Raw genomic sequence first — 24867 nt, forward strand, 5'->3', positions numbered from 1 at the left:
GCAAAAACATAAGCTCCCAGTAAGCATGGATCTTCTCACGGTTCTAGAGAAGACAGTTTCACCAGGTAATTACACTGATTTCAACACCGGCACTTTTTGCATGGCTATTTTCTGTTCATGTGCATTTCAAAATCGGTGATGTCTTTGATTTAATTTGAATGAATGTCTTCAATATGAACATTTTTAACGATTCTGTATTTGTTTTTTTATGCATTTCAGACACCCACGAACTTGAAGCTGCCCAGCAATTCTTAGAACAAGCAGCGCAACATAATCTAGTAAGTGTGCAAGATGGCGGCCAGCGATTAACCAAAGACCACGAGGATATTTTAATCTTATTTTAAAAGATGTTATATTTTTGATTTCCATTTCGATTTGGTAGATAGTGCTACTTGTTGTTTCTATGTATTGTCTAGCATATAGTTAACATTGTCCCCACTTATTTAGATGAATTGATTAGAATCAACACTAAAACCATTAAAAGGTATAGAATCTAGCATTTCAAGTTCGTTTCGGCTTTCAAAGTGAATCATGTGAAAATATACATGTGATGAGAGGAATGAAAGAATACATATGGATAAATCATAAAGTTATTACAGACTGCACAGAATGGGGGAGGTTAGTATTGTAGTGGACTTTGTATTGTACATTGCATGACTTGAATGGTACATTATCTTGTAAAAACTCCAGATGTGTGGTCATACTTGAAAAAAGGGAGCAGAGTGAAAGAGCATTATAGTCAGCTGGTACATTTTGAGCAGAGTATACTAGCAAAAGTCATTAAGACCAATGAAACTATTTTAAAAATAAAAGCCACTGCCAAAAGCAAGATGGCATGAAAGGGAGATAATTGGCCTGTGAGACTGAGCATGTGGAACTAAAAATAAGCTTATACTTTACAGGTTTGAGTAACCTTCCTTATGATTATATGAACATTGAATCAAACCTGTTGTCTGAAACTGGGCAGCCAGTTCTTTTCTCTGTTCCTTGTCCCTCTCAAGGCATGGCTCAGTCTCAAGTCTGTCCATCCTGGGATATTGCCCTCCGGTCTCTTTTTCTGGCCACTTCTCTTTCTCAACCCTTGCGCTGTGGCAGTGCCTTGCAGGATTGTCTTGGCAAGTCCTGCAGATTTAGGATTGTGAGACATGCCAATTTTGCTTCAATTTTTATTTCTTCACCATGGTTCTATATTTAAAGGATCCAGTTGTTTGCCTCAGTTTCCCTTTTCATTGGTGATGTGATCTCTGCAAGAGATGCCAAGGGGCTCTCAGAAGTATCTCATCTCTTTGGTGTTGATCCTTCTCCATGTCAGGCGAATTCTAGCATATTAGAAAGATTTAGGGAAGGAATTCAGGTTGTGGTTGTTCCTTTGGTTGAATCAGTAATACATTTCTTGAAAATGAAGTTAACAATATCCACACACAGTCCTTTGTTTTTGAGTTTATGATCATTATTTTAACCCCTAGGCTGCCTATATGACGAGATAACTCGTCATGGAAAGCATGTACGCTTTGCTGCCACAATGACGAGATAACTTGTCATTGAAATATTCTGACTTTTCCCTGCTTTGCATTCAGTTCATTGACAAAAATGCTTGTAGCTTTAGCTTGGGGAATCTTTCTAGATTCTATTCATAGCTAGAAACACCATCTGCGTCATAAGGCAGTCCTTTATTTGAACGTTTTGGTTTGGTTACTGGCCGCAGTCTTTGCCTGGCTCCTCTCCTCGCTCGCTCAAGACATGCAATCGTGGCGAACTAAATCAACCCAGATTACTTTCTTTAGCTGACGCTCAGAAAGAATTGAAGCATAAATTCGAAGGAGAAGACAGTGGTAAACATTTATAGGATGATTTGATAGAAAATAAAGGGAGCAATCAAGAGAGTGGCCAAGATATGAAATCAGTGAGTGATGTTGGCTGTGCAAACCTTGGCAGCTGACAGAAAGTGACTGAAATATTAGCAGGACAGTGTGAGCTATTTTGTTGGCACTCAGCCAACGTGGTCTGATGAGAACTGGATAAAGTGACCTTGTGAGAGGGGTGAAGAGGAGGGGGGGGGGGGATGGAGACTGAGGGGGCGTGGCCTCACATCCATATTATCACTTGCAAAAGTCACAATGCATTATGTATCTATTTCTTTTTCAGTTGGTTTTTTTTTTTTTATATTGTGGTGGTTCTAGTATGATTTTGTGTGTGCAGATATCCATTTGTCCAGAAAATATGATATTTTAGTGCAAATTACCTGACTAATGTTTGTAATGAACAAGTTGAAAATGTGACAAAAAACAAAACACTGATTTCAAAACAACAGCATGTCACTAAAAATATATAAAATGGGAAAACATGTGTTTTGTATTCTTTTTTCCCTTTCAGAAAATATATACTTTTATGGGTCTTTCTCCAATAACAAAGAGCACAGAGTTTTTTGAAAATTTATACCCGTTTTTGTGGAAAAACCCTGGCAAATAGATTTCACTTAAATCTTATTTTCCTGGCAGCGAAAAGGTTAATAGTTTTTTTTTCCTGCAAATTGTGTCCTCTCACTGGAAAATTTTCTGCTTAACTTTATAGAATATACAGCATCCTAAAGGCCTTAAAATGTAGAATTTATAGCATCCTGAGTGACTTAACATGCTTTTTAGCATTATATGCCTACTTTGGCGATAGCCAAGTATGATATGATGGGTAATCAGTTATCAGAAAAATTAGATATTATAAAAATCCTTAAACAAAAACAAAAAAATCCTTAAAAGCTTGGAAAAATATTAGAGACTAGGATTTTCAGGGATAGTAGTTCTTGAAATTGAAGATTGAAGAATAATTTAGTTTGACTTTATGTTACATGCTTGTGTATTATGACTGAAACTTTTTGTGGAGAATATTTTAAAGTTTATCCTTTTTTTCTCCAGCCGGAACTGCTGAAGTCCCTGTCAGACATCCTAAAGCATGGTGGAAATAGTGCAGTGTCACGTATGCAGGCTGGTCTCCAGCTGAAAAATGCAGTTTACTCCAAGGATATTGGTGTACGGGCTTTGCATCAACAGAGATGGCTGCAGTTCCCTGATGAAGTCCGAATTCACATCAAGCAGAATGTGAGTTGTAATGAATGTCTGTATTAATTGTAGTTGTAGCTTCGGCTGAAAAGTGCATCAATTTATGCATTGTTGTCTTTTAATGTACATAAATTGTCATGTGACTGATCATAGAAAACATGAATATCAATATCTCAGAGAAAAAAAAACTTGACAGTTCTATTAGACAGGCTGTGGCTGTTATAAATATGTGAGTTCTTTTTTTTTCAGTATTCTTTCTTCAGCTCATTTATGCTGTTAATTTGAACCTGAAATAGTGAGGAATTTGTATTTAATAAACACAGACAACAAATAAGCTTCAATTAAAGTACTTGTACACATTGTCATCACCATCTTTCTTCTTACTTGTGCACAGTGTTGTGACCATCATTCTTGATATGATTAATCTTTTCCCCCCAGATCTTGGACAGTCTTGGCTCAGAGACTCACCGTCCAAGTTCAGCTGCCCAGTGTGTGGCGTGTGTAGCTTGTGCAGAGCTCCCTCATGGGCTGTGGCCTGAACTGATACCATGTCTGGTGCGCAATGTTACCAACTCCTCGTCCACAGAAATGATGAAAGAATCAACGCTGGAGGCCATTGGATACATTTGTCAAGATATTGTATGTTCATGATAGATTAGATTTTTTTTTTTCTGAAGTTGTTGTTTATTACATTTTATTGTTATTTTTATGTGTTATTTTCTGTGGGTTGGTTGCTTATAAAGCTATCAGTTGAATAAACTAGACTGACAGGCTTTTTGGTACATTTGTCAAGGTTATATTGTATGATTATTCCACATTTGTTTTCCTTAGAGAAAAGACTGCTTTTGGAGCTACAGAATAGATTACAAGGTCTGCAGATATAATTTTTTACTGTCATATATAAGAATTCCTGTTATTGTTGTCCTTGCCATTTTATTGACATAAGGCTTGCTTGAGAATGTGTTCAGTGATTTCAGATTTCACTTTTGCTTAAAGATTTTGTTTGTTATAAGTTGTATGAGATTGTTCAGATTGCACCTGAAATCAGGATTGAAATAATTACAGAATTATTGTTTTCTGATCAGTATGAAATTGAATCTATTAGAATTTATATATAGTTAGTCAGTTAGTTAGTTAGGGCTTTCAAAATCATGCAAGTAACATGGTTTATAGATTTCCCTTTCTTAGTTCTATGACCAGAGATGTGGTATTGCGTTACAGGAGCCTGAGGTTCTCCAGCCCCAGAGTAATGAGATCCTCACAGCCATCGTTCATGGGATGAAGAAGGAGGAGCCAAGGTGGGTTTTGAGTGCACTCATTGCATTTGCACTTAATATTTTTAAATCATGCGGACCTCATCAGACATACCCATTATTATTTCAGGAATGCTGTCAGTGCATCATGGCAGCACTCACAATACAGTACATGGCAATGTTGTAGTCCTGGTTTGCATAAAGAGGCCAAAATTAACTTTTAAAATGGGGGTTCTTTGATTTGGATATTGGGTTGTGACTTATTCTTTTATTCATTTGCTTTTCACACCCTGTAGTTTGTGTACGCATGCGCTTGTATTCAAATTTTAAACAAAACCACAAACATGGCTGCAGGTGTGATTTAATCCATTTTACCATGCTGTGTGGTGATTGTGAGCTGTTACATGCACATGCAGTGCTGCTGCATACATGCATGTGTAAAGTAGATTGTTTTAGATCAGACACTCATTAGATTGTTTTAGATCACTCATTCATGTCCAAGGCTCAGATTGTGAACATTTTTGAGTTATTCACCAGCCATCAGCAGTTGGCTCTATCATGCTGATGCTGAAGAATAACTGAGAAAAATCCTGCAAAAGCACTGACCACCTGGGGGTGGGGGGGACAGGAAGGGGTAAAGGGCAGGTTATAAACAGTTTGGTAACTGAGGTTTGTTTATAAGCAAGATAAAGGGGAGGGTAGAGATTTCTGGAATGCATGAGGAAGGGAAGTGGGAGGCTACTGTGCTCATCTCATCAAAGAAGCAGAGCCAAGTGTGGACCATTTTCAGTGGGCTTTTAGCAAGTGTAACCACTCTTGTTTCACACCAAGGCCACACCCAGCCCAGAAAATTTGCAAATTTAAAACAGGCCCTGTGCATGTCTTGAGACAAGAATAGCCATTGCTATTATTCAGTATACAGTTTTGTGATTGCTTATTTATTACTTCACAACTTTTTTCTCTGTACTAGCATAACAAAAAGATTTTTTTTTTAAATTTAGAATGATACAGATTACCTTGACAAAAAATAAATAATGATGGCTTTATGTTTGTTATTTTCAGCAATCATGTCCGTCTTGCTGCAACCACAGCATTGCTCAACTCACTGGAATTCACAAAAGCCAACTTTGACAAAGAGGTAAATTTGATTTTTATGTTGTATAGGTTTACATTTTGGTGTATGACCCAACAGTTTTGGCGTCTGTTGCCATGCTTTTCATTATTATTGTTCTGTTATTTCATGGGTTCTTTTATTGGGATCTTTTATTTTGTTTATGTCAGTTTGAATTTACATATTGTTTAAAATACATATCCTGACCCAAAACTCTCGTTTGATTTCTGTTTTGTGCAGTCTGAGAGACACTTCATCATGCAGGTGGTATGTGAGGCAACCCAGTCTGCAGATACCAGAGTAAGTAACAGACTTATCAGTAAAGTTCAGCTTTTTATCTTCTTCCTGCTTCTCTTTAGAAATAAAGTGAAATGTTGAGTTTTTAATTTTAGAAAGGACACTATGTTTGTGAGAGCATGAAGTCAGTCAAGCTGTTGACTGTTGATGTGTCAGTCTGTTGGGTCTTCTTATATATGCTGAAATGTCCACCATTTATGGACTCAGCAGTGGGTGGACCATTCCAGTATCAGTTAACACTGTTAAGGGTACAAATATGTAATGTGACAGATATGAAATGACTGATGCTATTTTTTCTAGTTGCTCCGTGTTTAGTTCAGGATTTTCATGATTTGAGCTTAACTTTTTCTTGGACATGATTATCAGTTTGAAATCTGGCACAGTTTCCTTCAGAGAAAAGATTTTAATAAGTTTTGGCTATTTGATTCATACATATTAGTTTTCTGCACTGGAAGTTCATGCTGCAGTTCGAGAAAGAAAACGATTTTGATATTTGTGATCAAAATTGTAAATAATTTTTACAGTGTTTTTGTAAACAGGTGAAAGTGGCAGCTCTCCAGTGCTTGGTGAAGATTATGTCACTGTTTTACCAGTACATGAAAGACTACATGGGACCTGCCTTGTTTGCTGTAAGTAATTGATATCTGTCCCAAATTGGTTGAAAACCTTGATTTGCTGAATGCTTGTTGGTTATGGAATTAGTTTTCTGAAGAATCAAATTGGATATTTGATTTGATTGACAAGTTGACAGAATCTCTGAAATCTGGTAAATGCACACAGTTATAACATAAGCTTGGTTATGTTTGCAAAAGAAATGCATTTGGTTGTTTTATTATGCTTTATTGTTGGCCTGACTAAATAACAGCATGATGATCATTGACTCATATTTTAGTTTTTTTGTGACCTTCAGTTTGTCCTGGGGGTGAGAGTTCTTCACAATTTTGAAGTTGTATTTTCTCTGATTGATTGATCTGTGAAGTTAGACAAAGTTTTATAATACTAATGTCACATCAGATCAAAAATTTTGTTTTGATTTCGCCGTTTATTATTTCTTTCAGATCACAGTTGAAGCAATTGAAAGTGATGTGGATGAAATTGCTCTTCAAGGCATTGAGTTCTGGTCCACAGTGTGCGATGAGGAGGTGGACCTGGCCATAGAATTGTCTGAAGTAAGCATACCTTGTTCTTCCTTTGACCCATGAAACACGTTAGTACTGGAGTAAACATATTTACCTCATGACTTTTACACTTTGTATGATACAAAGTGTCAGAATCATGAGGGAATTGGCTGTGTGTACAGTTTAATGTGTATTAACCTTTACAGTATGGCAGTCAATGACTTTTTAAGGTAACGTGTTGATTTAAACAAAATTTTATTCAGTAAATATGTCACACATGTACAGATAGACAGCGGAGCAACAACAAGCTAATAGCTTATATCGTGCTCAGGAATGTGATTAAATACATTTGTTTCGTTTGACGGCTGGTGGACGCTACACAATTGCAATTATGTTAAAATACACATTTTCCAACTGCATATAAGCGACAGTCATTGCAGACATACATTGTTTCCCCCTTTTTTCCCTACTTTTCTTCCCTCTCTTTTTCCTTGAGCCGCCGTGGAGATTAATATATTTAAAGAATTTACAAAGAATATAAACATCATTTTTAAGATACGTTGTTCACACAACAGAAAGCAGAAAAAGGTAAGAAAAACAAGTTAGTGAATAAGATAAGAAATGAGAGAAGAAAAAGAAAAAAGAGAAGAAAAAAACAAGAAAAAATATACACATGGAGAGGGAATGACATTACACATAATCGTACTTGATTAGACGGACTAGACAGGAAGTTAGGAAAGATTACATGTCCAATGTAGAAGATATAGTTGGTCACACCTACACACCTAGAACAGTGCATACTTAAAATCTACTGGATTCAGTGATGAATTTGTGTACAGTTTCAAATATCAGCATGTTTATGTTAAGTTGAAAATTAGAATTACCATGCAGGAGAGTATGTATCTGAATATATTCTTGGGGAAGATTTAAGACAGTATTTATACGAGCCAAAGGTAACGTGTTGCAGAATAACATCACTGTAGATTTTATTGTGTCTGTGTTAGAACTTCTAATAGAAGCAATAAGTGAATTCCAGATATGGTAGATATTTGTGATTTTTCACCTATGAATTCATTTTACAACAGTGCTTTTCAAGTGTTTGGATAATCTAATTGTAAGAAGCCCCATTTCCATAGGGTGAATATGGTTAGGAAATAATTGTGAGGTTTTTGTTTTGTTTTTGTCTAAATTCAAGCATGGTTTTGCTTGTACTCTAAAACTAGTATCAAAAATGTCTGCTATCCTAATGTAGGATTTTTTGGGGGGTTAAGGGGTGGGGGGGTTGAGCTATTGCTGATCATTATGAATCTAAGTTTTGGTGAAGGTATGAAGTAAGAGTTTAAAATGCTTTGCTTTCTAGCTTGAAATTAATTGTAAGGGATGTGGGTCACAGGACAGCAATTGATAAAGAAAACATCAGATAAAAACATTTTGGTGGACACTGTGTTTATAAGTTTGCAGTAAAAACAATTTAGTGATTTCATTTGCGCATGTGCTTCATGTTTGTGGACCATTTTCAAGACTGGGAAGTGTTACTTGTGTGTTACATGCTGATTATGAGTCTTGTTGCAGATGGAAAGCAGTTTTAACAAAGCTTGGATTTAAAAAAAAAATAAAATAAAAAAATAAAAAAAACACACAAAAAACAACCACCAAGAATTGGAAATATTTCTGTAAAGATCCACTTTCATGTTGTCCCAAAGAAACAAAAAATAAAATGAGTATCAGCTCTTGAATAGAAATTGATGCCATCTGCCATTTAAAGAATGTTGCTCAGCAATGAAGTATTAGTCTGGCAAGCAGTCTTGATTAAAATGTTGCCTGCATACTTACATGTAGTAAACGTTCCTGGAGTAATGGAAAGATTTTGTGATGATATAACTAAGAGTGGACTGATCTTCTGTCTTATAGGCAGCTGAGGCAGGACGACCACCAGAGCGTACCAGCATGTTCTACGCAAAAGGAGCTCTTCAGTATTTGGTGCCACTGATGCTTGCAACACTTGCTAAACAGGTAACTGTGCAGCTTTAAAATCATCTTGTCTCTCAGTTACTTGAACTTGAATGTGGGTTATCTAATTGTGTACCTATTTTGTTGCTTGAGATTGACAGTGTTTGGTACATTATGTCTTTACTCTTGATTGTAGGTATTGCTAAAAAAAACAAAAAAAAACGGGATGATGTAATCAGCCTGAGTTTCAGGGGGGAAAATGACACATTTGTCAGCCCATAACTCTGTTGTATCTTACACTCTATATACATTCATGCCTAATTTGATCTTTCTGGATAAGTTTCTTTTGGCATGTTGATGAGGAAGATAAGTTTACCTGAATGGTTTTTGCTGACAGGAAGAATATGACGATGATGATGAATGGAACCCCTGCAAAGCCGCGGGTGTATGCCTGATGTTGATGGCAACTTGCTGTGAAGACGATGTAGTTCAACATGTTCTGCCCTTTATCAAAGAAAACATTCGCCATGCTGACTGGAGGCACAGGGATGCTGCTGTTATGGCATTTGGTGAGTCATTCCAAAGTATAAAAAAAAATTTTAAATTTTTAAGTATTCTTATCCTTTTTTTTTCTTTTTTTTTTTTTTATACAGAGATGAGGATAATGGACTGTATAAAATTTTCTCTCCATTTGAATGTTTGTGTGAGTGTCCAGATCAAAATTTTATTTCATGATGGTAATTGAATAAGCAGCAGTTGCTTTTTTACATGTGCACATGTGTGTATGCATGCTTTATGATTTTATTTTCTTTCTCCAGGTTCTATCTTGGAAGGCCCTGACCCAGAAAAGCTAAAGCCAATTGTAGAGCAAGCCATGCCCATGCTGATTGAGCTGCTGACCGATGGAAGTGTGGTGGTTCGGGACACTGCAGCCTGGACAGTAGGACGAGTGTGTGAGATTCTTCCAAGTGCTGTCCTCAGTGAGACCATGCTCAATCCATTGCTTGTGTCTCTCATCAAGGGACTGGAAGCTGAACCCCGTGTTGCCAGCAACATCTGTTGGGTGCGTGTATGCCTGTGTTTTTTGTATCGAAGGGTGTTATATTTGATCATACCTAATCAATACTCTGCTCCAATTTTTTTGTCATTGCGATTTCTCTTTATTTTTAAAGCAGTACCAATTCTGTATCATTAGATTTGAACATTTACAGTGATACATCTTTGGCAACATTCCTTCTGTGGATTTTCAGAATTGCTGTTTTTATTATTTCTATTAGAGTGGAAAATCTGTTTGACCTTTTGACAGGCACAACATCCGAGTGGTTTAAGTGTTGGACTTCCAGTCTGAGGGTCATGGGTTCAAATGTTGGTTTTGGCACCTGGTTGGCAAAGGATGGAAATTTTTCCAATCTCCCAGGTCAATAGATGTGCAGACTTGCTTGTGCATGAAGCCCCATCATGTATATGCACATGCAGATCAGATAAAGCATGTTAAAGATCACATAATCCATGTTAGCATTCCATGGGTTATAGAAATGAGCCCATCCCCCACCCCAAAAACGGGAGTATGACTGCATACATCATGGCGGGAATAAAATTTTCATACATGTAAAATCCCACTTGTATATAATTTTTTAACACAAGTCACAGGCCACAAATGAAGTAGTAGTAGTTTGACTTTTTCTCTCTTATTGTTTTTTTTCTTGTTTCCCTCTTCCAGGCGTTTTCCAGTCTGGCTGAAGCTGCCTTTGAAAGTGCAACTGTTGATGAGATGGTTGAGCCAGACACCTATTGTTTGTCATCTTACTTTGAGAGCATTGTTCAGAGACTGCTTGAAACCACAGACAGGTAAGAGTCAGCCCTTGGCAGATGTTTGTAGCATAAATATTACAGAATAAGGTACAGAGCCATTTATAGAAAAACTTTTTTTTTTTACTTTCTAATTTTACTACTCCACTGTCAAGTACTGTAACATGTTCTTTTCTTTTTCAGGCCCGACGGCAACCAGCATAATCTTCGGAATGCAGCTTATGAAGCATTGATGGAGTTTGTGAAAAACAGTCCAAAAGTCAGTTTACACTTCTGTGTTGCTTTTTATTTTTTTATCTGTTTCAGTGTTTGTTTTTTTATTTTAAAAAAAGGGGGGGGGGGGTTAGTTAAAAAAAAAAAAAAATATATATATATATATATATATATAGTTTCTGAAGAAAGGTATTTGAAGTTAAACCAGATATTTGGTTTACTGACAACACATGAATATTTGTAGTGAAACAAGATACTTGGTTTATTAGCATATGAAAAAATGGTGTTGGCAATTAACAAAAATTCTTAGATTATTTGTTCAAAAAAAGTCATTACCATCGTAAACTGTTTTGGATGATGAGTTACATTTTCATGACCAAAATATAGCATGATATAAGAGCAGGGGACAGAAGGTGCACACATGCATGGTACACATATGGGACCACAGTATTACAAGTGATATTTTCAGCAAATAATAAGTGTCCAGGTGGTATCACTCACTCACTCACACTCACTCTCTTTTCCGTGCTCTTTTGAGTAATTGATTTTGCTATCACCTTTCTTGGAGTCATATGATTTAACCCATTTGATAGGATTTGACTTCATCTTGTATGCAGATTGATTCATGTGACTGAAATTTTTTCTTTCAGGACTGTTATGTGATAGTCCAAAAGACGACCATGATCATTCTGGAGAGGTTAGAAAGAGTTCTGGGAATGGAGGTATGTTTCCAGTTTTGGATATGTTAAGGATGTGTGTACATCAGCCAGAATAAATCTATTTTGAAAGAGAGAGAGAAGAAAAAGAAAATAACACAGAAACAAACAAGTTATGTAGGAGACATAGAGTGCCTATATATATATATATTTGTTGTTGTTGTTTAATGTATGAAGACAGTCAATATTTCACTTTTTCTTTTGTTGGACAATTGGGATAGTCATCTGATAAACAGTTATGTATAATGTATCCATGAAAGTACGATCTCAGATTCAGAGTTACATGAGAATGTATTTCCCTAAAATTCTTTGTTCTTGTATAGATGTGTCTTCAGTGATGTAGAAATGTTTGTTGTGGCTATCCTGTTACCCAGCAGATTACTATTTGTGTGGATGGATCCTGGCCTTGTGCTGTCTCTCTTCACTGCATTTGCCCATTCCTTTGTTTAAGGAACCCTGTGATGATCCTGTCTGTATCTTGATTTATTTCTTTCATTGTTTCAGGCTGCCATACAGTCTGCCAGTGACAGGGTACAGTACAATGACTTGCAGTCTCTGCTTTGTGCCACATTGCAGGTGAATTTAAAATTTCTTCTTGAAACTTTTGAAGAACCTGACAAGCAGGATAAAGAATAGTGCTTTGACACATTTGGATAGCATGTTTATTTGTAGAAAATTATAGGGAGGTAAGTTCTGATGTCGCAATAGGAAGATTTAAAAGAAATGTATATACATATAGATGTATATAGATGTACATGTAAGTGTTGACATCTTTAAACTAGTCCCCACTGACATTGCCTTGCATGGAAATATTAGGGGTGTGGAAGCTTTGTACTTGGGCTACATTCAGTAAACACAGCCATTGTTGGTGCCATTTGACATCTTTAGTGTCCCTTCTGAACTCATAACATGGAAAGGAACTTTTCTCTTACATAAAATATGTGACCTCTTACATAGTCTTTCTACGGACACTCCACCAAAATTGTCAGCAGTGATAACTATTGGAAACATCTTCTAGAGGTGGCACCTCTTTACACTGTAACGAGAACTGGAATAAAGGGCTTGGCCGTTATATCACCAACCCTTGTCTTCTATTACAGAGTGTGGTGAGGAAGATGACAGCACAGGATGCCCCAAAAATATCAGACCAGATCATGACAGCCTTGCTCAGCATGTTCCAGAATACCAGTGGCAAATCAGGCAATGTGCAGGAAGATGCATTGGTAGCTGTCTCAACTCTGTGTGAAGGTTGGTGGTGGTGATCATTGTGTGACATTTTGATGAATACAATAAATATTACGCTGTACTGTTATCAAAATATGGAGAGGATTTGAAAATGCTGCTTGTAAAATCCAAGCCTGGAACTTGAAATTCAGTGCAGTTTGCTGTAAGTGCTTGCTAAGACAATAAGGGACTGGGTGATATTTCTTTTATTTTAGTTTAAATGGAGACTTTGTAAATATGCATATTATCTTTACTTTCCCTCAGGACTATGCACATGGCCCATAAAGGCTTAGCCTCTAGTTCAACATTCATTGACTTGATTGTTCATGTCATTTTGGTTTTAGTATGAAGGATGTGTTGTTTGTTTCAGTACTGGGAGAGAGCTTTGAGAAATACCTGGAGGCGTTGAAACCATACCTGTTGGTGGGGTTGAAAAATCATGCTGAATATCAGGTACATATTAGTTAATGCTGTAATTGGTGAGATTCATAAATGTCTTCACAAACATTTTAATTAGAATATGTTTAAACCAATTAGTACATGTGTACTACAGATTCTGTTGTCTCTGAAAATTGAGATGCATCATGAACACATTTATAAATGAATTGTTTAAAATACATAATGCAAACTATACCTTTCTTGACTACTGCTTCAAACATACCCCGCCCCCCACCCCCGAACACACACCCCTCTTGCCACTGATCTACCTTGAGACCACTTTCTGAGCTGGGTTTGATGTCCAAACTGTCACATAGGCTGAAAAATACTCCATGGTCTTCATTGTTGCTGTCATGATTCAGACACCTCAGTGATATCTTCTGCAGACAGTTCATTACTAAATAAAACCAGGCTCAAAGAATTCTGTTGCCAAATGAATGTGCTTACATTGTATGTAATGATCTCAGCAAATTTTAGATACAAGATCGCTTGTGCATGGTTCACAGGGGAAGTAAGCATTGTGCAAGTTATCGTTTTTCTGGAATAGAATGAGTTAGGGTTTAGTTGAATTATCAGAATGAAGGAATGATGTGTCATGTGAAGTGATGACAGGGAAGGGCATAACAAACTTACTTGTCCCATATCATTAAAAGAAAATTGTTCTTTATTAGGGAGGAAGGTGACAGAATAGTTACGACGCTCATCTGCCAATACAGAGTCCAGTAGGGTCTGGGTTAGAATCCAGCACTTGCCCTTTCTCCCATGTTTGAATGGAAAATTTGAGCATCCAGTCATTAGGATGAGATGATAAACTGAAGTCCTGTGTGCAGCATGCACTTGATGCACTGAAAAAGAACCCATGGCAAGGGGAGTGTTGTCCTCTGGCAAAATTCTGTCAAAGAAATCCACTCTGATAGCTACACAAATATGTTTTTACTACACATACTTAACCGTGACCCACTAGTGCAGACTCTGGCAGGGGTCTGATTCCTGTCTTGTGCAAACTACTACCCATCCATGCAGAGAAAACAAAAGTAGCTACAGCCGATAACCTCCCAAAGTAGGTTACCTCCCCTTTGCATCCCTGAATTATGCTCAAGCACTCAAGGATTGACTAAGCGCATTGTAACATATTGATGGTCAGGCATCTGCCAAGCAGATGTGTAGCTTCTATGGATTTGTCCACACTCAGTGACGCCTCCTTAAGAAACTGAAACTGTTCTTTATTGAACAACATGCACTGCATCATTACAAGGATAATGGATATCTAAAAATAGAATGCATGGTGGTCAGTATATCTCAAAAAGAATTCCACTTTGTCAAGATTGTTTTTGTTATAATGAATAGAGATGAGGGGAAAACAAGACAAACCCCAGTCTCCTAATTTTCTTCCTTTTTGAATATCATCTTGTGTCAAAATGATTGCAATGCAAGACTATTTGGTTTTCAGGTGTGTTTAGCAGCAGTGGGACTGATTGGAGACTTGTGCCGGTCCCTGAGCATCAAAATTCTGCCATTCTGCAATGAGCTGATGATGGTGCTACTGGAAAACCTGGGTGTGAGTATTATGGCTTGCTAAGAAAAATGACTGGCACAGGTGGTGGTAGCAAAGTTAAAGCGAGTATCCAGAATTAACAGTGCAGTTGGATGAAAGGACTGGATATTTTCCTTTATAGACTATCACTGAATTGAAGCATTTTTGTCATATGCCATATAGTGGGTTAAAACTAGTAACTTAACTTACATGTACTTTACCGTGACCCATTAGTGCACACTTTGGCTGGGGTCCGATTCCTGTCCTGTCCAAACTACTTAGCCGCCCATGAGGAAATATCAATCGTCGCTGCAGCCAGCAACCTCCCTTAGTATATTACCTCGCATCTGTTTACATATGCAGTGCCATCTCTTGCAAATAATGAAAATATTGATGATTGTATTATTTAATCCCTCTTACATTGTTGTACATTTTGTCAGGACTGTGTTTAGTAGTGTAATACCAATTCTGTATTGGTATTGTAATCTTAAACCTAGCCATTAAATGTCCTTCATAAACAAACGTTTCAAGCTGGGTGTGTTGCAGAATGAAAGTGTTCATCGCTCAGTGAAGCCCCAGATTCTGTCAGTGTTTGGTGACATTGCTCTGGCCATTGGTCCCAACTTCAAACCTTATCTGGATGTTGTGCTGACAACTCTTCAACAGGCCTCACAGGCACAAGTGGACAAAGTGAGTAATGCAGCTTGTTCCTTTGTCTATATGGGTATTATCAGTGTAGATGTTCTTGTCTCTGCATACACGCTAGTTCACCATTGTCTTTAAAAATAATGAATTAATTAAAAGAGAAATTGAGTAAGGGTATAAGAAAAATCAAAAGTCTAGTTACTGTTTTGGTGCACTTTGTTTTCCATGGTCTGAACTAGGTTTGTAAATGGGAAAAAGTCCCCTTGTTAGTCCTCTTGGCCAATGATGAAAACATGCCTTTTGAGTGAATCACTGTGTGCATGTGATTAGTCTTCCTGAGGCAAAAGAAGAGGAAACAGTTATTGTATATGTTGGCACAATATAGTGATTATATATATTTTTTTTAAATAATAATTAAAAATTAAAAAAAAAAAAATTAAGCTGTAAATCAAAAAGCATTTGCAGTAGATGTTGATACTTGTAAAATTGTCAAAAGAAAAAGAAATGAAAAGGGTAAATTCTAATGACATGTAAATAAAAGGTGTAAATCATCCCACAGAGATGTAAACTGCTATTTAAAAAAAGAGAAAAAAGTGACTTTTATCAATAATAAAATTGTTAATTGAAGCTTATCCAAGAGGGAACATTCAGGAAAATGGGCCAGTTTTACTTCTCTTTCATTTAGTGACTGTACACATTGAGCATGACCATGGTTTTGCTATTAATTGTCAGAATAGTGCCTCAAAAGAGACTACTTTTGTTTCTGTTTGTTGAATGACAGGCCAGAGCAGTTATATGCCACTGCCATAGTGTGTGTGAGAAAGTGAGCACTTTCACTTTTGTTGAAGAGTTTACCTCCTGAGAGAAACCTAGTCTGCATATACGTTATGACATTTTCTGTGTATCCCTCTCAGCCAGTGATGAAAAGTTGCCTCACAAGTGAATTGCTGTGTGCATGTGATTAGTCTTCCTGAGGCAGAAGAGAGGAGAGTTTAGCAACCAGGATGAGCTGAATGCATAGTAATTATGAGGATGCTTTTTGAGTGATAGTGGATGTGGGTTAAGATGATAGAATATTGATTGCTGGGCCTTGATGAATGGGGGAAAAAGACATGCTTCATTGCTGCGGTCTGTAATTGTGTTAAAGTTACAAGGCATGTCATCTGATTTTGTTTGCTTGCAGACTGACTATGATATGATTGACTACTTGAATGAGTTGAGGGAGGGCTGCTTGGAAGCCTACACAGGCATTGTGCAGGGACTGAAAGGAGACAGCGAGAACCTTAATGGTAAGACATTCAGAATGCTTGATGTTGCTGTCTTTGACCTTAAGGCCAGACACGGTAGTGAAATTTTGACCAAATCATGATTTTTTATGATTTTCGTTTTTTCGCATAATTTGCTTCTTCAACATCTAATCTTTATAGTCATTTTCATATTTTGTACTAAATCGGTCGCAAAAGGTGTTATATTTGCAAATGAAAGTTGCTTCCTGATGTTGATTTTGTCTGAATTTTTCAAACATCGTCCAAAAGTGTTGATTTTACACCTTAGCAACGTATACTTTCATTTCCCGAAGCCTATCATATCGCATATCAACAGAAACAGCGTCATCTTGTGAATGCACAGACCCGGTTCTTTTAGTTGTTGAAACGGACTATAAAACACTGCGAGCGATTTTACACACACACTGTATCGCGCGAACTTTCCCGAGTTTTCCCAAATAAGGGCATAGAGTACTATGACTGTGCAGTTTCATTGATGAGACTGACACCAGTGGAAATTTCAGCCAATCAGATTTCATTCCGCTGGGCTCAGCCAGCCTTCGGGCACGCTCGGCTCCCTCCGTCGAGAAGCCAAAATGGCCGTCCAATAACAACAACATGCTGACATGAAAGTGTTTTTTCTCGTCAATTGTTGATTATTTTGCCAGCTAAGACATCTCCTGGATTCATCATGCCTCGGCATAAGCAAGGAAAGAGACGATTGCACTTGATAGCTGCTGCAAAAGCAAAATGGGCCAAATGTGATGCGGCAGCGACTGAAAGCGTGGCTTCGAAGAAACCTTCGACATCAGACTCTGATAAAAGTGCGTCGAGAAGAAAGATGGAAATCATGAACCCTGTCGCATATAATGGTGAGGTGGAAGACCAGAACTGAACTTTGCTACACGTTTTCCAGCTGACCAGACTGATGAGTGACCTGAGTTGCCCAGAGTGCGGAGAAACGGGACTGTCAGTCAGTGTCCGAGAGAGGGAGAAAGCTGGTTTTGCGGCAAAGCTTGCCATGTGCTGCGATGGCTGTGGTTATGAAAAGTGCGAATTCTCATCCCCACGAACTGGATTCAATGACAAAAAGAATACAGGTTTTGAAGTAAACAACAGGATGACCATGCTGAGCCATGAACTGGGAGGCAGCTACACTGATCTTCAAACCTTCAGCACTGTCATGGGACTACCAGGCATGCATTTGAAAACTTTCCAGGCCCATGACAAGAAAGTAACAGGTATGTTTGTGAGGGTTTTTTTTATGGTTAAAAAAATCTTTATCTTTAACTGTGCAGTACAAATACACACAAGTGTGCACACATCCCTGCACTGATAACCACTAGTGAAACATTACACTGTCAACCACTGAATCAGTCACTCAGGCAAAGTTTTGCTTGTTCAGTCTTGACTATGATCCATGTGTGTTTGTGTGTGTGTGTGTGTGTGTGTGTGTGTGTGTGTGTGTGTGTGTGTGTGTGTGTGTGTTCATGCATGTATATCAGTTATGTGTGTAAATTATGCACAGTGTGTGTGTGTGTGTGTGTTTCATTGCAATATTATATATTTATGTATGTGTATATGTGTATGTGTGTGTGATATTTAGACTCATCACCTGAGGAAGGAAAGTAAACTATGTAAATGATATAGTTGTGAGCACAGCACAAATATCTCACAAACATTATGCATTTTTCAGCTGCTGAAATTGAATCAGGGTCAACACTCTTAGAACGCACAGCAGCTACAATCCAGCAGGCGTATGCAGAGACCGATGAAGACCTGCAGGGGGCACTGGATAAAGGTGAAAATCCAGTCATCAATATCAGTGTTTCATATGATGGAACATGGCAAAAGAGAGGATTCACATCATTGTATGGTACGCCTCCCTACGACGTCTCAACAACCGAGAGGAGGAGGCCAGGGATCCAGATGCCTACCAAGCAGGAGGACACTAGCTTGTAAGTACCCCCTTCCACTGTGCTCTCCTAAACTGCTCTCATATCAGGAGTATGGGAAAGCCAGACCACTGGAATGCGTCTGCCAATCTGTGTAAACCATTTCACGTTCTTTGTGAATTTGTCATCATGTGAGCTGTGAACTGGATTATTATTGGCCACAAAACACTTCAATTTCAACTTCTTCTCTTACCTGGTGGTTGCTGTGCTGTGGATTGACATGCTGGGTGAGTAAATTGTACTCTTTTACCACTTGTGCTAAACAACACTCAGCCAGTAAAGTTTCTGTTCTTCTTTCTCCGTTTTCTGGGTTTTCTGTTTTTCGCACGCTACGCACATTTCAAATGGCTAAAACTTTCACAAAAATAAACACAGAGCCTTAAAATTTGGCATGGTGCTTCTTTAAAGTATGGTGCTTAAAAGTACGCATTGCTTTTTTGAAACAAAATGTATAGTTATGTTTTATTTGAATTTTATTTAGAACAATCGGTGCAATATAACTGCGTTGACCAAAAAAAATTCTCAAAAATATAAATTTGTCATTACATCAAAAAGCTATCCGTACTTTTATAGATATTAACATTCCTAAATTAGATCAGAAAACAGATTTTGGTTAAGTGCAATTGAAAAAAAGCCTTAGGCTTTTAAAAATTTTTGTTTGGCAGCCATCTTGGACTGTTTCCATGGCAACCGGAGGTCCAAACACCAAAAAAAGAATAGTTTTGAACTTCCCAGTAAATATACTTTCAAAGTGTAATACATTTTAAATTAAGGCAACAAACACCTCTGATATGAACTTTACTGTAGTGTCTGGCCTTAAGATTTATACATGTTAATGACATTTTCCATGTTCGGTTTTCCAGCTTTTTTTTATTTTTTTTATTTTTTTTATAGAAGATGCAGTTTTTCCCTCATTTAAAAATGACAGAATTGCAGATATTCAGAAAATTTGAGGTTCTAGAATTGTGATACATTTCTTTGACAAGTTTCTTTTGAAGATAAATTTAACAGCTGCAGATATTCCCTACTGAAACCAAATTGAGCAGTACCTGGGACTTTATAAAAGCCTATTAATTTTTAAAAACCCTGTTTGAGAGCTTCAATTTGATGCCAGGTTCGTCTGCTACAAAGAGTTGTTTCCCTTTGGCCCAGAAACCTTGATGATTATGCTTATCTTTGCATGTGTGTAGCAGTACATATTTTGTAAAAATGTTCAGTGTTAACAGTGACCATTTCAGGATTTATAGATTTATGTTAAGAGTCCTTGGGGCTGCCAAAGTTTTTACCTTATCCGAAGCCTTGATAAGTTGTTTGGATTTGTAGACAGTGAAATTCTGATCTGATTGTGGCCAGGACTGCCCAGCTTGAGTGGATATGTTCACAATTCAGTGTACAACTTTTGATTCTACAAAAACTTATTCAGTAGTGAATAAAAATTTAATTTGGATCAAGTTACACAGTTCACTCATGTTTTTGTATGTAGGGCTTCACAAGCATTTGGAAATTTTATCATGATTTTTCTGGAAAGACATGAAGAGACAGTGAATTATAGTAGTGATGAATGACTTGAATTAAATGCTAGTGGCACCCCTATCCTCTCCTACCCCCACATTGTCATTTTTGGCTTGGAGCACTTTCTGGTTTGGAACATGGGCAAACTTTTTCCACATTCAAGCTACTTGGACATGTCCATGCCTATGAATGAGTGTGACATGAATTTTAGAATAAGTCTTATAGACAAGGCATTTGCCAAAGATTTCTGTGTGTATTAAATCGAGCTGTGTTTGTTATGTGTCCATTGTGCGCCTGTTATAAAGCATTTGATAAAGTGGCTTGCTGATCTTTGTACTGTGCAGCTGACGTGAACCTTCTGCAGCCCCATGTGGCTCACATCATTTCATTCATTGAGCACATCAGTATGGATGAAGACAAGAGTGACAGCAACATAGCTGCTTGTTGTGGACTGCTAGGGTAAGTCAGATCGTCGTGTTTGGTACAACTGTCCACTGCCTATCTGATGACAGCAAGATTTTTCATCTTTTTTTTTTCTTTTTTTCTTTTTATTTTTTAAGTTTTATTTTATTTTTTATTTTTGTTGTTGTAAAGATCAGGTAAAAAGATTTGACTGTGAGGTAATGAGTGCCACACCTAGCATCTTCCCAGAGTTAGTTTTGTATGGGCCTAACATTGATTTCCTGTAGACAGTTGGTGCTGGGGCTATGACAGCATGTACTGGGGTGTTGCTGTGTGTAGTGGGTATGTGATGAATGGTGTGGGGATAATGCCACTGAGCCCGTGTGGTATGTGAGGGGTGGAAAAAGCTAACACAAACAGAACTTGAGTTTCTGTTCAGTCTCATGTTTCCATCAGTGACGTGCAGAACAGATAATTGAAAGCATGCAGAATTCTTTTGAAAGCTTGATCTCAGTTGTTGAGATATGTATAGTTGTGTATAAAGGCAAAATATGTCAGTTGTTGAGATATGTATAGTTGTGTATAAAGGCAAAATATGTGTCAGAGCAGCTGTATACTGTTCACTTTATGTGTGAGTGAGCTGGTGACCAGTTTCACCAATGTTTACCCGCAGATAAAGACCATCTCCACATAGATCTGTCTTTCGTAACAAAAAACAACCACCACCTTTTCAGTGTTGTGTATCTGCATTAATCTAAAGTTGAGTACATACTTCAAAGGACAGTTAGAGAAAACTTTTTGTTCCTTTATTCTTTTAAAAATCACTCTCAGCCAATGATGAAAACATGCCTTTCAAGTGAATTACTCTGTGCATGTGATTAGTCTTCCTGAGGCAAAGGAGAGATTTGATGCCATAACTGAATCCATCTTCCAAAATGTCAGTAGTTTGAATGTTTTGTCCAGAGGTGGGTCAGAGAGAGGAGATCAAAAGAAGGCAATTTTAGATTATTCAGGACAGTCAGGTTTATAATCAGTCACAGACAGTTTGCTGTTAATTTATATTCTGTTACAAGTATAACGAACAGTGACACTGCTGTTAATTTATATTCTGTTACGGGCATAACAAACAGTGACAAATAGGAGACAGTGACATCAGTCCAAATGCTTGTGTTCAGCGACCTGTGCACAGCCTTCTCACTGAGCATTATGCCCATGCTGGAGAAGGACACCATTCAGAACCTTCTGACCCAGGGTCGACGCTCCAAAGTCCAAAAGGCCAAGACCCTAGCCACATGGGCCACAAAGGAAATTCGCAAGCTTAAGAACACATCTTGGTAAGTGAGCACCCAGTTAGGATTTGCATTGCTTTCGGTTTGTCTAAGCAAAAGTTGTTTCCAAGCAAATATTGTTTGAAGTTTTCAGACTTTGATTTGAGAGGGTGTGTTTGAATGATATTATATGTCTAAGTAAAAGTCCTTTTGTGTGTGTGTGTGTGTGTTTCATGTTTTTTGTTGTTGTTTGTGTGTGTGTGTTTATAATGTATCTTACATGTTTGTAATTTTATTATCAGCTCTCACTGTTCTGTTTGCATATACATCTCATTGTTTCTCACAGTTCCATTCTAGAATCAAGAATATCAGTTGAAGTGCTGCCTATTGGACATGTGTTGATTTTTTTCAAGTTCACCCGTATGCAAATGCATTTCTCAGTCCTTTCTGCTTGTGGCTGCTGTCCAGATTTGAGTATATCACCAGTGCATGCACACAGAATATCACGGATGATAAAAGTTGTGATATGAAACTCCTGTGCCCACTTGGGAGGGGAGGTGGGGATTGGCTTTTTTGTGTGTGCTTTTTTTTAATCAAACATTTAAGAATTATTAAAAAAGTGCATTTGCAACATGTTTGTTTTGTCTGCTTGCCTGTTGAACAAAGTATTTTTCTAGTTTACCTTTTGTGCAGATGAAACCGCTGATGACTTCTGAACCTTTGGATATGTTACGAGTCGAATGAGGAGTACCCATGGGAACTCAATACACACAGACAGATGAACAGACTTCAATCCCTTGCTACAAGATCTGCCAAGTGGTCGAGTGCGAGCGAAAGAGAGTGAGTAATGTGGCCAGCCTGAGCAGCGTTGTGGCCTGCCTCTTCCATCATCTTTGGGAAGTCCTTTGCCAGAGAGCGTCTGGCTAACCCCCCATGTGTGAGAGGAGAGCTGAGAATGCCAATGACAAAAACAGTACGAGAGAAGACATGGACAAGCTAAAACTTGTTTGTCCTTGACTGTGGACAGTGTGAATGATGTCCTTTGCAAAGGACCTTACCAGTGTGGATTAGGAAATTCTGGGACAGGTAGGTTTGGTAGAATTGTGAGAATGGTGGTGTTTTCATTGCCACGTGAAAGAAGATTGAAAGATGGCGGGGACAGAAATGCGTACTGCCAGTTTCAAGGTATTCTGAGGTGCTGTCTGATTCTGTACCAAACATCGAGATTGGTATATATCTCAGATTGTTGCAGTTGCATTGAACATCAACTGACAAGTGCTGATTCCACTGTCCTGGTCCAAGACTGCTGTGTGTACTAGGTCCTTCCCTCGAGGCTTAGGACTAATCAATCACTTGTGATACACAGGGCCTTGTTTCCTCAGTTACATGTAACATGCAATCTGTTACATGCAAATAACCTGTCTAGTGGCTGTCTTCACTGTTGTTTTTTGTTTTTCCTGATTAATATTTTGGAAAAGGGGGTATTGGTATGATGTAAAGGATATGTTACTTGTGAATGTGCGACAGCAGCACATGTTCAGAAACTTCTCTTAGTGTTCACCCAGACTTGTTCTGACAAAATTTGTGATTAAAATAAAACAAACCACCAGATGTTAACATAGAATAAGCAAACCAAATTAATTAATACTAGTGAAAATTCTGTACAGAATTTAGGTGATTGGCTGATGATGTCAGAACCGCATTGAAATTATATCTAGACTTTTAAAAGTTTTTAAAAGATTTGGGTCATTCTATCATTTCTGTTCAGTCCACCTTTCCTTTTTTTTGGTTTTTGATCTTTTTTTTTCACTTTAATGAATCAAATATTGATGAGGTTATTACAGCTCATGGAAACCTTAAAAAAAACTTTTTTTTTTAATCTGAGAAAGGTAAAGAACAGATATAAAAATTTAAAACATTGAGTTTTGGTCATTTAAACATTGTTATGTGGTTTACTTATCTGTAGGGAGGTAAACCAGAGGGGACAGCATAACCATATGCTGAAGAGGAGCTTGTCACATCAACAGAGGGGTAGCATGGCACAAGATGAAAGGGCAGTTTGGTTTTCTACAATAGGAAAGAGACGCATGTTACCTCACCAAGGTTGATTATTAAGTGAAATCTGTGAATTCTTATCCTGTGATGGTCTGTTACTGACATTTCTTTTTTTTTTCTGTAACTTGAATCATGAATCTGCCCATGGCTGGGAAGATTGAGCGGTGTGTGAAAGTAGGCGTGGACGTGTCTTCCCTTTTGAACAAGACAGGACCTCAACATAACACATGAGAAAACTACACAAAAGACAAGACAATGAACCGGTGTGTAAACCAGTATAATTTAATCCATTAAGATTAGGTGACAGCTTGATAGCTTTTGCCATGGGAAAGCAGATCTATTCACCAACACTTTGTTCAGATCCATTGTATTGGGAATAAAAAGTAAGATTGGTCACGCTTGTGTTGTGTTATGATGTGTGGATGATGCTTTGTTGTGGATGTGAACAAGGAGAGAACACACTGTAGAATTTGGAAAGAACATTACATTCTACAGGACTGAAACTCCTGAATAAACTCCAAAGCAGAAATAAGGAAAGGGATTTCTGCAGTTACATCCTTTATCTTACACTACAAGCAAATTATATGCTTTTGATAAAGAAGAAAAAAAGAAAAGTAATAGGATTTCATAGGGAAAAAATGTCTTATTTAACTTTCGTTTCCCTTGCAATACCAGCTAGACTTGAAGGAGACTTAGTTTGCATACTTATGTGTGTTGACATGCTGCTTCAGGCATATTATCGAATATCACTAATCAGTGTTTATTTTTTTAACAAAAACTGACAAGCAATTACAAGAATCATCGTGTGCAAATACTGACTGGTGGCAGTCGTTCCACAGCTATCTTAACTGGTATCAGCAGGTTAAAAAAAAAAAGGAAAAGTTTTGTCTCTTTACTGCTTACACAATTGCATACGGGTTAATTGAAATGGTGAATTTTTAGGTAATGATGCCATGAGCACAGCACATACCCGCTAAGTGAATTGAAGAGAAGTGCGTTGACTAGGCATACTTGAGAGGTAACTAATGTCAAATATAACATGACAGTAG

General features: G+C 37.6%; 1 protein-coding gene across 1 annotated transcript in view; it reads left to right on the forward strand.

The window, feature by feature from the left end:
- Positions 1-24212, forward strand: part of LOC143292458 (importin subunit beta-1-like) — a 24323-nt gene extending 111 nt beyond the window's left edge. The window contains exons 1-24 of the mRNA XM_076602749.1: positions 1-65; positions 220-278; positions 2910-3092; positions 3492-3692; positions 4275-4351; positions 5369-5444; positions 5658-5717; positions 6254-6343; positions 6773-6883; positions 8744-8845; positions 9180-9351; positions 9601-9845; positions 10503-10630; positions 10775-10850; positions 11455-11526; positions 12025-12096; positions 12621-12768; positions 13115-13197; positions 14633-14740; positions 15263-15406; positions 16545-16650; positions 20438-20552; positions 21671-21829; positions 22457-24212. The exon at positions 1-65 is cut by the window's left edge and continues 111 nt beyond it. Of these exons, the coding sequence (XP_076458864.1) occupies positions 26-65; positions 220-278; positions 2910-3092; positions 3492-3692; positions 4275-4351; positions 5369-5444; positions 5658-5717; positions 6254-6343; positions 6773-6883; positions 8744-8845; positions 9180-9351; positions 9601-9845; positions 10503-10630; positions 10775-10850; positions 11455-11526; positions 12025-12096; positions 12621-12768; positions 13115-13197; positions 14633-14740; positions 15263-15406; positions 16545-16650; positions 20438-20552; positions 21671-21829; position 22457 (2628 nt within the window). The 5' untranslated portion in view covers positions 1-25 and the 3' untranslated portion in view covers positions 22458-24212. The remainder of the gene's footprint in view (positions 66-219; positions 279-2909; positions 3093-3491; positions 3693-4274; positions 4352-5368; positions 5445-5657; positions 5718-6253; positions 6344-6772; positions 6884-8743; positions 8846-9179; positions 9352-9600; positions 9846-10502; positions 10631-10774; positions 10851-11454; positions 11527-12024; positions 12097-12620; positions 12769-13114; positions 13198-14632; positions 14741-15262; positions 15407-16544; positions 16651-20437; positions 20553-21670; positions 21830-22456) is intronic.
- Positions 24213-24867: the final 655 nt, after the last annotated feature.

This window comes from Babylonia areolata, chromosome 18 (assembly GCF_041734735.1).
Source record: "Babylonia areolata isolate BAREFJ2019XMU chromosome 18, ASM4173473v1, whole genome shotgun sequence".
Taxonomy (NCBI): Eukaryota; Metazoa; Mollusca; class Gastropoda; order Neogastropoda; family Buccinidae; genus Babylonia; species Babylonia areolata.